Here is an 18,573-nt window from a genome sequence, read left to right as displayed (position 1 = left end):
TCCATACAGAAATGGTTCGTGGAGATCGGTGTGGAAAAACTTGACTGGCCTGCACAGAGCCCTGAACTCAACCTCATCGAACACCTTTGGGATGAATTGGAATGCCAACTCTGAGCCAGGTTTAATTGCCCAACATCAGTGCACAACCTCACTAATGCTCTTGTGGCTGAATAGAAGCAAGTCCCCGCAGCAATGTTCCAACATCTAGTGGAAAGCCTTCCTAGAAGAGTAGAGGTTGTTACAGCAGCAAAGGGGGGACCAACTCCATATCAATGCTCATGATTTTGGAATGGTCAAACTAACGATTCCTGATACCTGTCAGAGCATCACGCTGGCATTTCAATATATAATTACTATTTGAAAAGTAACTAGATGTGTATCTAACACAGAATGTTGGGTCTGTTGAAGATACCCATATCCTAAGCAAGTCTATAAAGGGACTATCAGGAACTTCTCAGTTGTCATTTGTGTCTCACCTTAATAAAACCAGAATGAGAACAATTAATGAACTATAAATAACTTTAGCTAAGCTGGAACAAGAACAACAAAACTCTTACTCTGATGACAAAAAGAAAAGAGTAGATGCAGTTAAAATGCAGTTAGAACGTAATTATTTGCTCAGACACAGGGCAGAATTCTTAAATCATCCAACCAGACATAACTATTATTTTAATGGGGCTAAACCAAGTCATCTTTTAGCAATGAGACTCAGAAGCAGTGAGAAATGCTCTAATATTACAGCTATTAAAGCACAGAATGTCTTGTTAACTAATCCTTTGGAAATCAATGCAGAGTTTGGATCTTTTTAATCTATGCCAGGAGTATTCAGCTCTTACCCTATGAGGTCCAGAGCCTGTTGTTTTTCTCTTCTACCTGATAATTAATTGCACCCACCTGGTTTCTGAGGTCTAAATGAGTCCCTAATTAGAGGGTAACAATGAAAGAACATAGTGTAACTGTCTTAAAGGTGCAGAGTTGAGTTTTAGGGCTCTATGTTCTATAAATCTGATATTACCTAGATATTCCTTACCTCTCCAACGAAGTATCACAATCCCTTGGGGAAGCCATTTCATTGGATGAACTTAAATAGGCACTAACAAATATGAAAAAAGGTACATCCCAGAATTCTACCTTGCCTTTTGGGATAAATTAGGCCTATTTTTACATGATTTGATTCTGACTTCTGTTGACCAGGGATCTTTTCACAATGGTGTAAACTGCAATGATTGCGGTACTTCCGAAGCCCAATAAATATCACACTCTAATAGGTAACGATAAACCTTTGTCATTGTTGTGCTCGGAAGTTAAATTGTATGCTAATGTTCTCTCAGCCCGTTTAGAATCCTATGTGACTACACTAGTGCATCACGATCAGACAGGGTTCATTAAAACTCGACTAGCCTTAGATAATGTGCATCGTTTATTACATGTTGTTCATGCCACTAATGACATTAGATCGCCATGCACCGTTCTCTCCTTGGATGCCGAGAAGGCGCTTGATAGGTCAGTGTGATATTCTATGGTCGGTACTAGAGCGATTTAATTTAAGTTTATCAGCATGATTAAAGTTTTATATGCAAATCCTTCTGCCATGGTGACAATAGGGGGCAATTGCTCTACGCAATTTCCCATATCCAGAGGCTGTCGCCAAGGATGCCCAATCTCGCCTTTGCTCTTCACCCTTTTCATCTAACTGCTAGCACAGAAAATCAAACAGCACCCCAAATGTTGAATTAAACCTCCCATCGCATATGTGGATGGCAAACTTCTGTGCACTGATAATGCTCTCTTAATTACCACACATACTCTCTACCTTTTGATTTTAGTGCCCTCTCTGGGTACAAAATTCATGAGACAAAATCAGCTATGATGTCATTATGTTTAGGACTCACTCTGTCAATGGTACCCAATGACATCCCATTGGTAAAGAGCTTTAAATATCTGGGTATACTACATAGATACTTTCCTCAAAACATGGATTGAAATCATTTCCAAGAAATATATAAGTGAGTAGAAGCATACCTCTCTAAATGTTTACAGCTTCCCAACTCTCTACAAGCTAAAATACCCATCATTAAGATGAATATTCTTCCCCAAATTAACTTTTTCTCTGCAATGATTACACTAGCTCCACCTCAGAAATACTTGGACAATATCTAGTCTTTAGTCTCTAAATTCGTATGGAAAGGAGAGCGACCTCGAATTAAACTCTCCCGTATGCATCGTGACAAGGGAGATGGCGGGCTTTCTCTGCCTAATTTTAGTTTCAAGTTTTATTAGTGGTATGTACGGGATACGCGTGGTACACATCGTCCAACTAAATACTTACTTGCAGGTTCCTTCTCGACAATGCAACAACAGTAAGATAATAAAAAAAATAAAAGATAAGAAACCAAACATAAAGTAAATGGCTCAGTAGAATAGAAGTTTAAGTTTTGGACTTTGTGCTACGCCCCCTGTCAACATGGTTTGATTCAAATGCTTTAGTCTCATGGAGACTATAGAAGAGAATTTGGCATTACCACCCAGACTTTAGGATCTTGTGTATTCTGTAGTACCATTAAAACAAGCTAAGTTACATTTTGGAACCCTAATTTCCTTCTTACTCACAACATTGCACTTAGTAGAAATAGAATTCTAACACAATACAGAAGTGGCATGCTCAGTCACCAAATTTCCACAATCATTCCCTTCTTTCTGGCAGTGTCCCCTTTTCATTCAGTCAATGGGAGGATAGGGGTGTTCATGTTCTGGATTATCTATTTAGAGATGAAGGTTTGCACGCATTTGATGATCTTAGGGCTATATTTCAATGACCTGGTACCTCTTCTTTATTTTTATCTTTGTTGAAGATCAGCGATGCGGGTGTATGGTGTCCCTTTGGGCTCATCCCTCCCACAACATGAACTACATCGAATTTTAGATAGACATGGTAATTCAAAGGGTTTGATCTGTATACGGTTGTCACGCCCTGACCTTAGAGAGCCTTTTTTATGTCTCTTTTTGGTTTGGTCAGGGTGTGATTCTATGTTCTATTTTCTATGTTTTTGTATTGGGCTTGTGGTAATGGCTGGAGCGGAATCAGTGGAATGGTATCACATATATCAAACACTTGGTTTGATGCCATTCCATTCGCTCCGTTCCAGCCCTTATAATGAGCCGTCCTCCCCTCAGCAGCCTCCACTGCTTTGGCTCCTTTATGCATATGTACTGAGAATGGCAAGGTTGTGGCAAGGTTGTGGCAAGGTTGTGGATACATTTTGGAAAGAGGCATCGTCTGTCTTATCTGACATACTTGATATCACTATACCTTGTTCCCCCAAACTGTCATCACTTAATGATAATTCACCACTTATGTCATTACAGTAAAGACGTATCATGTTGTCAGGTTTGACAGCAGCTAAAAAGATATTGGCACTAAGATGGCAACCTCCACATTCTTTGGCTATGTCCCATTGGATCCGCCCTTTTGTAGATATAATTTATTTACAACTATCCACTGCTAGGATCCATGGGGCTAGCCAAGCAACAATTGACAGCTGGTTATCTGCAGCTGAAACCATCAAACTACTACAGTGTGTATATTTCCCAACAGATTGCCTGTTACTCGTTAATTTTTTGACTCATGTGCAAAATTGTACCCAGCTGATTTTATCACAATTGCTTGATTTTGTTTTAAATTTCATGGCGATCAGGTTGGGTGGGTTGGGGTGGTCGCCAGGAGGGGTTGGATGGTGGGTTGATGCAGCTTGTGTATGGGCTATGTGGTCTATTCTACTGTAATTATATTTACCTACTGCATAAGCATTCCTGATGCTTTTTGGTATTGTCTGTGTTCCTTTGAAAATAAATAAAATGTTGATCACAAAAAAGGAACAGGAGCCAATAAATGAAAAATACTGATTTTGTAATAAGAAATAGGCTTTTATTTCTAATGTTTCTACTGTTAACTTGTACATGTTAATTACAGCACAAAGACATTGCTGTCCTTCAGGCATTTTTTAATTACAGTAAATTGTGTTTACTTCCATCAAGTATTTTTAATTGACAAAACAACAAAACAAATTGCAATTCATTCATTAACATTGGTGTCATGTTCAATGAAAATTGCTATTCTTGGATTACTTCTTTCTTAGACGTCTGATGCAGCAATGTTCTTCTGAAAACTATTACAAACTCATTTCCTAAAAGATAAACCTGCCTGCCTCAGCATAAGTGCTTAAATTCTCTCAATTAAAATAGTCAACTGAACCCAGCAACTGTGGGGTGTCTGCCTTTTATAGGCAGTGAGACGGTGAGGAGCAGAGACAGCAACTACATCACTGCACACAGCCATGTTTGGTCCAGGGTAACAAAGACCTTCAGCTCGAATCGTTGCACAATAGAACTGTGGCAGCATTCAACAGTGTGTGGGTATCTATCTATTTTCATGCAGTAAAACAGGGCCCTGTTTCCCTCACACACTCTCTATCTAATGATCAGAGAGGTCATCTGTGGACTGGCCTACACCTGTCATTCAACTGAGTACCTGCCAATCACTGTCACCCACCTGCTCCGTCACTGTGTGATTCATGTAAAGGTAGAACCAGCTGCCTGACCATGAGACTGCACATCTCACAGCAGTGCACTACACTCTAAACTAATGGCCACGTCTTAGAGCACAGACATGTTCCTGAAACAGCAGTGGATTACAGACAGTTATTAAAAGACTGTTAGGATGGTTTGCTCTTCTAGCTCTTTGATTCACATTTGTAATGATGAGGCTTTTGGTTGAAAGATTGTTTCAGAGTTATAGTCCTTCTCTCTCTCTTGCTTTGACATTTAAAAGCTTTTGTGGATTTTAAAGTAAAATTGTCAAAGGCATTTATAGCCAATTATACACTCTGGCCTGCCTGTTGGGGAGGTGAGAATGAATGACAAACCTAAATTACTCTTAGCATCTCATCTCCCTAGCTGCGTGTGGTGGGGCTCCACAGAGTGCAATCCACCTCTCTGAACTGCTGGAGAAGGAAGGAGCGAGTGATAGATAACGCTACTCAAGCAGAAGATTTGCCCCCCACCAATATCCAGCATGTCTGAACAACGGATGTGTTCCCAGACTGACACTAACCATTATGATAATGTGGGGCTCATAGGGAATGATTGATGCTAAGGCAGGTCAAGTAGCTCGACCTGGACAATGGCACTGCCACTCAAATACACTATCTGTATCCCATCCAATAGTGTCAAACACTGCATAGACTACACTGTCCAGTCCCCATAGACTACACTGTCCAGTCTTTACTCCCTATAGCATCCATAGGATTCACCCCATGACCAAAACACTGAATCACCATCAAATCCCCTTAACAAATCGCAGTGTCGACCAGAAGTGGGAGAAATAAGCTATTGTCACAAAACTGAATCTACAGTCAAACATTTAAATGAAAAACATGCTAAAAATGTGCTGATGTTTTCGCCCCATTAACATTTGGGAAATGCATTACCACATAAATGGAACTTGAGGAATTCAAATGAAATTCACATTAGGCAGTAGAGAAATTGAAAAAGCCCAAAGTATTCATGACACACAGAACTGTTCAGGTTGATACCCCACAATCCACATGCATAAATCATGAGTAACAGCATTACAACCCCCCCCCCCAAAAAAAATAAAGAAATCATGGGTAACAACATTATACCCCCACAAATCATGATGTTTTCATAAATCCAAAATGATGGTGCAACCCTGTGTTATATCACTCTGAGTATGAATGGTGTAGCAGAAGATGATCCATTAGTTGAATAATGAATTAATCATTAAGTCTAGACGGTGATGACACACTCCTTAACAACCTGAGGCATTTCAATGACGTATCTCTTAGTCTGAGGGAGGGGGTGTCACATTGCTGAAACAAAATGTGCTGAAGGCCTATGCATGGCCAATGTTGGTAGACTTCTACAACGGTATAGGCCTGCTAAAATAGCCTACTATGCTTGTTAAGTCTAGGTTACGTGACAAGGTTATGGTTTAATATAGCCTGTGGCCTATTTGAATGCAACACACATTTAGTTGAATGTGACAGAGACATAAGAATAGGATACTTGTTTGTTCTTATGTTAATAGGTCGTTATCACGAAAATGTCCCAATAAGGTGCAGAGTGTTCAATTTGCCTGCTGGGGGGCGAGGAGACCCGCAGCTCCACTATAACTATTGACAACTGCATGCCGTTTTCAAGGGATGGCTGAATAAATGTGAACTGTGAGCATTTTTTGTGAGCTTAGTCAGAACTACACATATCCGATAATTCCATGCAACACAATTGTGCACATTTAGCTCTATCATTAGAGTTATACAGCATGCTTTTCGTGGGCTCTCCCTGTCAAGCAGCTGAAGGCCGCATTTGCTGATGTACTGTTAGCTGATAATGTTTACTTTGCAAACTACAGTTGGCTAAACATAGTGGTAAGTAGACCTAATGTACTTTTTCTCCAACCAATGTAGAACTACCTAGTGAAGTAGGTCTACAAACGAACTTTCAGGGGATAAACCATATGGCTGTATATCCAAATATTGTTTGATTTGATTGCCATCTATAGTGGTGATGACAGTAATCCGACTGACAGCTTTACCAGGATGAGGACTTGCCAATGTCAAGCTATTTCTAAAAGTCTCATCTCTGATGACACAATCTTGGTTGCTAGCTAGCTAGCTACATGCCAAATGGATAGGCTACCCTGACGTATCTGAAATTACATGATCAATTGATGTTTACTAAGCATGAAAAGCATGCAGTTACTGTATAACTCTGATGATAGAGCTAAATGTGGAATAATTGGAAATGTGTTGTTCTGACTATGCTTTTCAAGAGCTGATGATATTAAAACCAAATAGTTATAATATTTATTTAACAGTACCTTGAAAACAGCACGTAGTTGTCAATGGTATTAGCGGAGCTGGGGGTCTTCTTGCCCCCTAGCCCCCTAGCTGTCAAATCAAACTCTCTGCACCGTCCTGTGATGTCTTATTGATAACAACCTAGCCTTGCAAAAGTATTCACCCCCCTTGGCGTTTTTCCTATTTTGTTGCATTACAACCTATAATTTAAATAGATTTTTATTTTAGATTTCATGTAATAGACATACACAAAATAGTCCAAATTGGTGAAGTGAAATTTTAAAAATTACTTGTTTCAAAAAGCAACAACAAAAAAAACATGGAAAAGTGGTGGGTGCTTATGTACTCACCCCCTTTGCTATGAAGCCCCTAAATAAGATCTGGTGCCATCAATTAGATTCAGAAGTCATATAATTAGTAAAATAAAGTCTACCTGTGTGCAATCTAAGTGTCACATGATCTGTCACCTGATCTCTGTATATATACCCCTGTTCTGAAAGGCCCCAGAGTCTGCAACACCACCAAGCAAGGGTCACTACCAAGCAAGCGGCACCATGAAGACAAAGGAGCTCTCCAAACAGGTCAGGGATAAAGTCATGGAGAAGTACAGATCAGGGTTAAGTTATAAAAAAATATCTGAAACTTTGAACATCTCACGGAGCACCATTAAATCCATTATTAAAAAATAGAAAGAATATGGCACCACAACAAACTTGCCAAGAGAGGGCCGCCCACCAAAACTCACGGAGGGCATTAATCGGAGAGGCAACAAAGAGACAAAAGATAACCCTGAAGGAGCTGCAAAGCTCCACAGCGGAGATTGGAGTATCTGTCCATAGAACCACTTTAAGCTGTACACTCCACAGAGCTGGGCTTTATGGAAAAGTGGCCAGAAAAAAGCCATTGCTTAAAGAAAAAATAAGCAAACACATTTGGTGTTCACTAAAAGGCATGTGGGAGACTCCCCAAACATATGGAAGAAGGTACTCTGGTCAGAAGAGACTAAAATTGAGCTTTTTGGCCATCAAGGAAAACACTATGTCTGGCGCAAAACCAACACCTCTCATCACCCCGAGAATATCATCCCCACAGTGAAACATGGTGGTGGCAGCATCATGCTGTGGGGATGTTTTTCATCGGCAGGGACTGGGAAACTGGTCAGAATGGAAGGAATGATGGATGGCGCTAAATACAGATCAATTCTTGAGGGAAACCTGTTTCAGTCTTCCAGAGATTTGAGACTGGGACAGAGGTTCACCTTCTAGCAGGACAATGACCATAACATTACTGCTAAAGCAACACTCAAGTGGTTTAAGGGGAAACATTTAAATGTCTTGGAATGGACTAGTCAAAGCCCAGACCTCAATCCAATTGAGAATCTGTGGTGTGACTTAAAGATTGCTGTCAGATAGCATAGGCAGAAGCTCTATAGAGATGAGATGACTTTGAATTAAATAATAAAGTATTTAAATAAAACAAATGTAATATGTAACAGCTGAAATATTTCATTAAAGTAAAGTAATATGAATAAACGATGGTTAATAAGTTATAAGCGGAAATGGGCAGTCACTACCATCATGGGACTTTAATTAATTGCTGTATTGTGTGTTGTTACAGAATTTAACCCACATAATGTATATTACATTTAATGTTTAAAAAAATAATCTCAACTGAAATTGAAAACCATGATTATTGTTTAATAATCTAACCAAAACCGAACCGACCTCAAAAAGCACTAATCGCTCAGCACTAATATTAGGCAGCTCTCAGTGAAAGAAGGAGTACAGCCGACAGATGTGCCTAAATATACACTGAGTGTAGAAAACATTAGGAACACCTTCCTAATGTTGAGTTGCATCCACCTTTCCCCTCAGAACAGCCTCAATTATTCGGGGCATGGACTCTACAAGGTGTCAAAAACGTTCCACAGGGATGCTGGCCTGTGTTGACTCCAACGCTTCCCACAGTTTTGTCAAGTTGGCTGGATGTCCTTTGGGTGGTAGACTATTCTTGCAGTTCTTGACACACTCAAACCTCTGCGCCTGGCACCTACTACCATACCCCCATACTTACCCATTCACCCTCTGAATGGCACACATGCACGATCCATGTCTCAGTTGTCTAAAGGCTTAAAAATCCTTCTTTAACATGTCTCCTCCCCTTCATCTACACTGATTGAAGAGGATTTAGCAAGTGACATCAATAAGGGATCATAGCTTTCCCCTGGTCAGTCTATGTCATAGAAAGAGCATGTTTTGAATAGTCAGTGTATTTGCATGATTTTAGTGTAAGCTATTACAACTAACTAACCTGCTGACCAAAATAAATGTACACATACATGTTATTCAATCATTGCATCCACACTGCTCGCACACATCAACGAGCGTATGCGTAGCCAGGCGCTAAAATAGAACTTGGTTCTATTTGCAAGTCCCGCATATACCCACGTGGGTGATTGAACGATGAACTGAGGTCCACACTCCAGTCAAGTTGGTGGTGGTAATGCACCTTAAAATTGGTTGCCAACCGCCATATAAAGTCCAAAGAAGAAGAAGCCTGAAGGAGGAGAGATTACTAAAAACTGTCTCGGTTTAACCTTTTATTTGTGGATTTATTGTCAGAGTAGAGGACCTTGTGCATTTCAGGTAAAATAACAACCAAATGTTTATATCCCAGGACAAATGAGCTAGCAAAGGCAAGCTAGCTATTTAAATTGCAATGAATTTTTAATGCTTTTCCACCAAGCCCCAAATTAATATAGTTGGTTCAGAGTTTGTTTGATATTTCAACCTGCTTGTCCTGATCGCATCTGGTGTGGGTGGACAACATCAACACGCACTGGTGCGCCCGGTGTATAAATGAGGATTTTGTACATTTCAAAACGCCCTCCTATGAGCCCAAAGACCAATCACAATTGGAATAAGAAACAAAGCATGATGTGATTGGTTAAATCGGTTGCCGAAATTTTACCAATTGTTTTTGACATAGATTGACCAATAGACTAAATTAAGATTATGGACGATTAAATTATTGTAAACGCAAATCCCAAATGTATTTCAAAAGTCTTACAATCAAATCGTTTTTATTACAAGGATGTACTATTTTATTTGAATTCCGGCTTTTTTTTGTATAGCATTTTTCCTCAAATATGGAATCAACCATTTCTTATGAACTATGCATGCCTATTTTAAAGTAAAAACAAACTCACATGCCAGTTGTGAGTCTATAGAAATATATTTTATTTTCTGTAGGGAACATTTACAGCTTTTGACATATATCACAGGTGAGAAGACCATACGAGGGGAAAACTCATCCATAAAATGCATTTATGAAATCTTATTAGACAGCACGGATGTAGCCAACTCCCGCGCACTCCCAATGTGACTTTGAGTCGGTGGGTAGTAATACATAATATGTCCTACATTATAGGCTACTAGTACACCGGAGTGGCCTCGGCGGATGCTGATTTGACTGGGCAGACAGTTTGGCTTGTGAACAGGATTATCTTTCTTTAAGCAAACAGCCCTAGAGCTTTGACATTCATGGTGTTCGAGGACCGGCGGACGTAAACAACACACGCATAGAGAATATTGTTTTAATCGACCATCATATTCGAAAGAGAAACGTGCGCGGGGTGTATGGGTCCAGCAGCAGTGATTGATAACTCACGGAAAAGGTGGCGGGCAGAGACCTTCAGGTCACGGCGTACTGCGAGAGCCGGGAGCAGGACACTGCTGGGCGGATGCGCATTTCTGTGTCACGATTCCCTCTCTGTCTCTTGGCGGCTTGTAGGCTCATTGGCAATAGGACCAATTAATGTAAACGAGTAGCTTTAATTATATAGTGCACTGTATGATTTCGCTGGCAGCGGTCCCACGACGAACCCAGCGCTGTACCTGTATCGCAGTGATTAGTGGAAGCGCGCTCTTCTGGAGAAGAGATTAGGGAAAGCATTAGAAGAGAGACTTTTATTATAGCTTTACACACATATTTAAATGTCATCCCACATGAGGAAATTAAACACATTATATAACTGTAGGCTATATTAGACCTGCTTTTAGTAATAATAAACATAGTATTTAAAATGAAATAATAATAACAATACCACTACTACTACTACTACTACTAATAATAATAATAATAACAATACCACTACTACTACTACTACTACTACTAATAATAATAATAATAATAATAATAATAATAATAATAACAATACTACTACTACTACTACTACTACTACTACTAATAATAATAATAATAATAATAATAATAATACATATCCTTTAAGTAACTTTTTAGTATTTGCTTTCGGTAGGTCTATAACACTAACATTCAAATAGACTACAACCTCGATTCTAAGACATAGCCTAAACTTCACAGGACATTGGGATGTTCTGTTGATATTGCCTACCGATAGACCACATTTTCAACCAATGGCAGCGAAATGTAAGGGGTTTTAATATTAGTTAAGAAGTGAAACATAAAGACACCACATGAATCACATTTAGTCTGTATTCAACGCTCTGAAATAATTAGAACATGACATTAGAGTATCGCTCCTAATCATTGTGGACAAGGAGGTGACGCGGCCGGGGAAAGCGCACGAGAGAGACCCCATGCTGTTCCCATGCCTCTGCTATGCCACATTGGTTGCTTTGTATTTCCCGGGACCCGCCCCCTGAACTGTCCTACACTACAATACTTGGCAGTGATCTAAACAGTTATTTTGGTTTCTTAATTACGTCTAAAACGTATACATTAGCCGTCTCAAAATGCCACATCAGCATCGTCACACAGCCCTAATAACTAACATCTCATGCCCAGTGGTGATTTCCGTCCTCCTTCTTCCGGAGCATCTTTTAGCCTATCTGTCTATGACGATCTAACTATCAGACACCGTGAAGCAAACAGACATTCCTTGTCCCACCCCTTAACTTGGAGCCCAGCACATGAGCGTCAATGTAAACATACACAGACATAGGCTACAAAGCAGTAGTATCCTAGCGGATGTGGGGTTGACACTTTGACAATTGACCCGCGCGCACTCTTTCGCACACGTGTGTGTGTGTGTGTGTGTGTGTGTGTGTGTGTGTGTGTGTGTGTGTAACGCAACAACCTACTACCTTGCAGGGAACTCCCACATGCCACAAACATCTACAATAATTACACTTTTTATGCTCTCCTTAGAGCCTCGAATACTTAAAATATATATATACTGTTTTTGAAAAGGGTGTTGCTGCGTGCATACGGAAGCAATGAAACGATACCAGAACCGACCTTTATGCATTCCCGTAAACCTGTCTTTCAGCACAGTGAGTTCGTATATCTTTCCGAATTCCTCAAAAAGGGGCTTCAGATCTTTCTCCTCCAGGTTTCTGGGAATCTGTCCGATAAACAGCTTGATGGCGTCGTGGTCCTTCATTGGAATGGTGTTCTGACCGATTGTGAGCCCGTTCATCCTGGCGGCGCTGTTCGTGGTGCTGAATCCATTCTCTTGCTGCACTCCGTTTGCAGTGACTGTAGCCATCTTTCCTAAATGGGCCGGCGGCTGGTCTCTCTCTCTCTCTCTCTCTTTCTCTCTCTCTCTCTCGCCCTTTCTCCCTTTCCCTCTCTCTCAAGTCAACTGCACACTCCCCCTACTTTATTTTTCTATTCTTTCTCTCTCCCTGTCCCTCTCCCTTTTTAAGGTCTCTCTCTTCTTCTTTCTCCTTTCTCTCAATCTATCCTATTGCTTTGATTTCGCTTTATTTATGTTTGATGTATTTTCATTCCTCTTCCCGTTCTCAATCTGTTTCTTTCTCCCTGTGTCAGCTGCCACTCTGCCTAGTGACGTCAGCTCGTAGGCTTCTGACTAGACCCCTAGCTAATTTGCATAATAAACCTGGTTTAGCCAATTGGAGGGCAGAACGACCGAGAGCCCACAGGGTGTAGTGAGAATCCAAACATTTGTGTAAAGGGAAAGCTCGAGTCTTTTAAGTGGAACAAAGACAGGAAACTTGCCGCTGTAGGCTACGTATTATATTGAATTCTGTAGATAATCATTCTCACAGGTAGCTTTGTTCTGGCTCATAGGAAAGAGACATTTATATATGTGTGGGCTATTGTCTGCTGTGTTTTGATGTCGCGCGTTCAAAGTAAATATTGTATCTACATTCCTAACATGTTGCTGTCCATGGTACTGAATTGGCGCTACCGTTTAGTTTCAACAGCTTTTGGACTGATCTACGGGTTCTTTTCACCGCTTCCGAATCAACGGGGCTTTGGTAATACAGATCCAAAATCCACATAACTTTGTGAAAATGTACATGCTGTCATATTAAAGTACAACTAATGTAGTTTTGTTTCGGACATCATGGTTTATGAAAGGCTCAACTGTTTGGTCGTAATTAGGTCAGAGATCCTAAGTGGTGGTGATGTGTGCTATTATGGTAGGGATGAGATTATTGATTGGATGCTGAATGACTCCACTACTGTAAGGCTATTTTTGGTGGTGGCAAATATTCTAGAGAAGGATGTCACTATCTAGAAGGAATATATGACTAACTAATGGTTAACATTCAAACATGTATAGTTATATAGGCGCAGCAAATATTAATTGTTGCATGATTGGAACATCTATGTATATGATAAAATATATTTATATTTTTTTATATATAATATATATATATATATATATATATATATATATATATATATATATATATATATATATGGTTTGTCAATTCAGTATTTAATACATATCCCAAGCATATCTTCTATATTGAATGAAATCAAAATAGATCTTGTAGATGTTTTCATATTTGTCTCTGTATGAGAAGGTTCCTCTCCTAGGTATGCAGGAATGTGGTTGTTGTTTGGGGAGAGGAGTGGTATTTAAAAGGCTCTAGTAACATCTGGCATTGCGTTGCTTTGGTTAGCTTTAATTATTTATTTTCTATTTAATCACATCTTTGTAGATCGTTTTTAAAAAGATCCTGCAGAGTTTACATCCTGAAGGGGGTATAAAAGCACAACAGGCCCCCTTGTCAATACCATCAGAGGCATTCATTGCCATAAAGGCAGAGCTAATGTAGCGTCAGTGTCGCCCTTTGGTTTTGTGATTTTTTTTGTTTCCTTCTTTTTGTCGTCTCTCAGTGGGGAACCTTGCCTGCACAGCTGTGAAGACTTCCAAACTGCTTGGCAGGGGAACAGACATGCAGGTACTGCTGCCTGGCTGCATGCTATCTCCTATTATGCTACTGCTGCTGCTGCGTATACATCTTTTTGTTTGAGTGCGGGGAGGCGTCTCAGAAAGGTTGACAGGGTTCTCAGGCTTGTCGCTGCCAAGCCTCACCACCTGTACTGAAACGGAGGGAACTGACGTGCTTGGGCCTCTCACAGATGGAGTGCAGTCAGATGAGTTCCAAGCTGTGCTTGTGGAGGCATGTGAACTTTTCACAAAGAAAGAATGCACACAAGAAGAATATTATGTTTCCTCCAGGATTTTTCACACCTGAATACCCCATTTCCCTTCATCCCTTTTTCATGACAAACATTATTCACAACACATTCAAGGTGACTCGCCGGAAAAGTCACAGGCAAGCTATTTGAAATATCTCCAACTAGACTCACTGCCTTGAATTTCCCAAATCAGAGATGGACAACCCTGGGAGTGTATAATGGTTTTAGAGGAAATGACCTCAGTGTGTTCATTATTAACCAATTAAACAGATCATGGGAGTAGACGAGGTGTAATGCAGTCAGGCATGAACACATTTCACTGTCCATCTTGTAAGAATGAGTCAAATTGAAGATAGAAAAGAGCCATTGATATTCATGGAGTGCCTCTATGAGGTGTGACAGTATTTATGTGAATTTAGGAGTGGTATGGTAATCCTAGAGCTTTCTCCAACACACAGGCTCTATCTGTTGCTGGCTGCCTCAGGGAGGGGTAGTGCTGTCAGTGCACTGTTTTCCGATGCCCCAGGAGAAAAAATCACTCTCTCTGAAGCAATCATTTGCTTTCAAAACTTGACTTTCCTCAAAATTCATTCATTTGCCTGTGCACAATGGAAGTGGCAGTATACCACTTGTTGGTCCAAGCCTGGGCTGCGTATAGAGGGATTTTTTAGGCTTGGTTCATTTTCATTTATAAAGGCTGGATTACATCTCATTGATGAGGGACTTATATCCTTTATGGTGGGCGTCCTCTCTAGTGTTAGTGCCTGGCCGTTCCAGTGAATGCCAAGCAGGCATCTTGCATTGCACATTAAAGATTTGCAGTAAACAGAGGGAATGAATAAATGAGAGACAAACAAACAACAGGTCATGGAGACCGCCATGAGTCATCTTCTTCCTGGCAGCTAATGAATCCCACAATCCTCTCTGCCTGCCTGGTTCCCAGGAGTATGTTGCGCACTCAGGCATTTTGCTCTCTCTGTATGGTTACATTTCTCCATTTAACAACATCGGAATATGCATTTTTTTGTTGCATTATGTTGGATGTAACAAAGCGACTCCTCTTTTAAATGGTGAACAGGCTCAGCTATATGAATACACTGCTGTTGTGTTATTGCAACGTCACAGTTTGGTGGAGAAAATCTCTCCCTCACACACACACACACACACACACACGCACGCACTCACACACCGCTGTGAGTCAGATGAGGACAACATGGTCACCTACATAGTACTGTGAGGTGAGTAGTGAGTAGAATGGAGGACACACAGTCCATTCATACCCAACGGTGGGAGGGTTCCACTGAGGCATCACAGTAACAGTACTGACGTACAAGCAGCCAGCAGGATCACTGCCTGGCAAGCCCATTCACAGAGAACAAAGAATCATCACCATGTTTTTCTCTCAATGCCCAATATGTAGAAATAGGCATCATATTCTGTTTGATGAAGGGTATGAGGAGAATGAGTCGGTGTTATGGTGACAGCTGGAGGTGAGGCGAACCAGAACTTTCAACAGCAGCATCACATAATGTTAATGGACTTCTTTACGGCGCCGAACGTACAGTTGTCATGGCAGTCTATTTTCACTTTGGTGGAGGCCCAGCAGGATCAGTGGCTCAGTGTGGTGTTTGAAGCTCACACCGATGAGATGAGTCACACGTATAGCAGCCCGGCTTCACAGAGCCCACTCAACTAGTTCACAAGCTGTTCTCGCTAGCTGCTGGCGCACATGTTGTTCGGCTTCCATCGTCTCCTCGCGTTTGGAGAGAGAGGGAAGAAAATAAACTTTTTTCACCAAATCTATTTTTCATTAGCTTTTAGCGCTTCTCTTGTATGAGCTGTTTGATTTCAGCAGAGATGTCTCTCGAGCGGTGTATTGTAGTGCCGTGTAGTGAGTTCTGGTTGTGCTAAAGAGTAGCTTACAGATGTTTGAAACCCTTTGGTGGATCTTGCTTGGCAGGCATAGGAGCAGGCTTTACTTTGAATGCAGATGTAGAACCATGGGCAAAACGGTACTATTTCAAAAGCGTGTAAATGCATATTCTGGGGCGGAGCCACAATATTATGGAACGTTTTTTTGGTAACACTTTATTTGGATAGTCCATCTGTAGATTCTCTACAGACTCACTAACATTTCAACTAACTATCTACTAACCCTAAATCTCTAATCCTAACCCTTATCCTAAACTTAACCGTTACCTTAACCCTAGCCCTAACCTTCAACCTTACCCCGTTAAAGTGTGACCACTATTTTATTTCAATACATTTTCTACATTTACATTTTAAGTTTGGGAAAGGTTGATCATTCACATATCACAGCGTTCCTAAAGTCAGTAAGATAGTTCCAGTCTTGTCAATGTCAAGGCGAAGCACCAGTGGGTTGTAAACGTGGGATAACAATCTCCTTGGAGGAGAGGCAGGTAAATATCCTCTGGCAAAGACATCAGAGAATGAAAGATAAACAGGGGGGGCCAAAGACTAAATGTAGCCACATCACAATATGACTGAATTATGAATCTCCTCAGTCAGTATGTAGGATAGTTTTCTCTGGAGGCTTCACAGAATCATCCATTTGGCTATTGGGCAGTGGTATAATGGGTGACTCAATCTGTCCTTGTGTGTGTGTGTGTGTGTGTGTGTGTGTGTGTGTGTGTGTGTGTGTGTGTGTGTGTGTGTGTGTGTGTGTGTGTGTGTGTGTGTGTGTGCGTGCAAACTGCAGCTCAGTCAGACCACTGGATGATTTACATAGATAAGTCTACCTGTCAGCATGCCTGTGTACTTCATGGATTCAGTACAGCATTGTGCAGCTCTTCTCATTTCATACCCCACAGAATAACAGGACAATGTGCCATTACTGTATTTAGGCCTAGTTTATGTCAAATAGAAACGTTAGCTTTTCTCACAGTTAATACATTTTCCTCCTACAGAGTAGGCCGATAGTGAGTTCAAGGTTGCACATGAATAAATCTGCAAAGAATTGGTACTGTATGTTTGGGGTGATACAGAGGTCAGTATACTGTATGGTTCTCTTATGCTAATGCTTGTTGGAATATTGAGATGTAGTATGGCCAGCTACAAGAGGTTTTTAACTGTCACTTCCCCAAGCCCTGTTACCCCTGCCAGCCAGTCATGTTGACCTCTGGCCAAACTCCTCTGGTCAACCTCCAACTACCATCAGGGGTTTTAATGGCTGTAAGGTCACTTCTGGCTATAAATACACATTTATTAAGCGTTTCTGTATAATCATGTGCTAACATACCCATATGTATTTCCTGTGTATTTACACATATTCGTGTATTTTCATGGAGGTGACATGTTGTAGCTGAATTGTTTTTCCAGTCTACTCTGCTAGCCTCCCTCCACCGAGTCCCAGACAGAAGCAGGACTAATGTCTGGTCCAGTGGGTTCCTTGAAGATCTCCTGCAAGTTAATACATTCTGGGCCATCTGTTTCCACACACCTCCTTTCCATTACCATGTGCCCCCCTCCCTGGCCCACAGTCTAATTAACTTCGGTCCCTCTCCCTCTCCCCGTGCCCAGACTCAAACTGCCTCTCTGAGAGAAGGGGAGATGGAGAGAGAGACAGAGAGCATCTTCCCCAATATTTGGAATGAAGGCCTGATCACCCCAATCCACAATAGTGGAGACACATTTGACCCCAATAACTACTGTGGGATATGAGTCAACAGGAACCTTGGGAAAATCCTCTGCATTATCATTAACAGCAGACTCGTACATTTCCTCAGTGAAAACAATGTACTGAACAAATGTCAAATTGGCTTTTTACCGAATTACCGTACGACAGACCATGTGTTCACCCTGCACACCCTAACTCGCAAACAAATAAACCAAAACAAAGGCAAAGTCTACTCATGCTATATTGATTTCAAAAAAGCCTTTGACTCAATTTGGCATGAGGGTCTGCTATAGAAATTGATGGAAAGTGGTGTTGAGGGAAAAACATATGACATTCTAAAAATCCATGTACACAAACAACAAGTGTACAGTTAAATATTTATTTCCAGAGGGCTGTGGGGTGAGACAGGGATGCAGCTTAAGCCCCATCCTCTTTAACATATATATCAACGAATTGGCAAGGGCACTACAACAGTCTGCAGCACCCAGCCTGACCCTACTAGAATCTGAAGTCAAATGTCTACTGTTTGCTGATGATCTGGTGCTTCTGTCACCAACCACGGAGGGCCTACAGCTGCACCTAGATCTTCTGCACAGATTCTGTCAGACCTGGGTC

The 18,573-nt window shown here is 41.0% G+C and overlaps 1 protein-coding gene across 9 annotated transcripts in view; it reads right to left on the bottom strand.

The window, feature by feature from the left end:
* LOC112263659 (CUGBP Elav-like family member 4) overlaps window positions 1–12,692 on the bottom strand; it is a 182,119-nt gene extending 169,427 nt beyond the window's left edge. For all 9 annotated transcript variants that reach the window (XM_042330903.1, XM_042330905.1, XM_042330908.1 and 6 more), the window contains exon 1: window positions 12,159–12,692. In XM_042330903.1, the coding sequence (XP_042186837.1) occupies window positions 12,159–12,408 (250 nt within the window). In that variant the 5' untranslated portion in view covers window positions 12,409–12,692. The remainder of the gene's footprint in view (window positions 1–12,158) is intronic.
* Window positions 12,693–18,573: the final 5,881 nt, after the last annotated feature.

This window comes from Oncorhynchus tshawytscha, linkage group LG12 (assembly GCF_018296145.1).
Source record: "Oncorhynchus tshawytscha isolate Ot180627B linkage group LG12, Otsh_v2.0, whole genome shotgun sequence".
In the NCBI taxonomy this organism is placed as follows: domain Eukaryota; kingdom Metazoa; phylum Chordata; class Actinopteri; order Salmoniformes; family Salmonidae; genus Oncorhynchus; species Oncorhynchus tshawytscha.
Note: the sequence above shows the minus strand (reverse complement) of the source record. Positions and strands in the feature narration are given on the sequence as shown.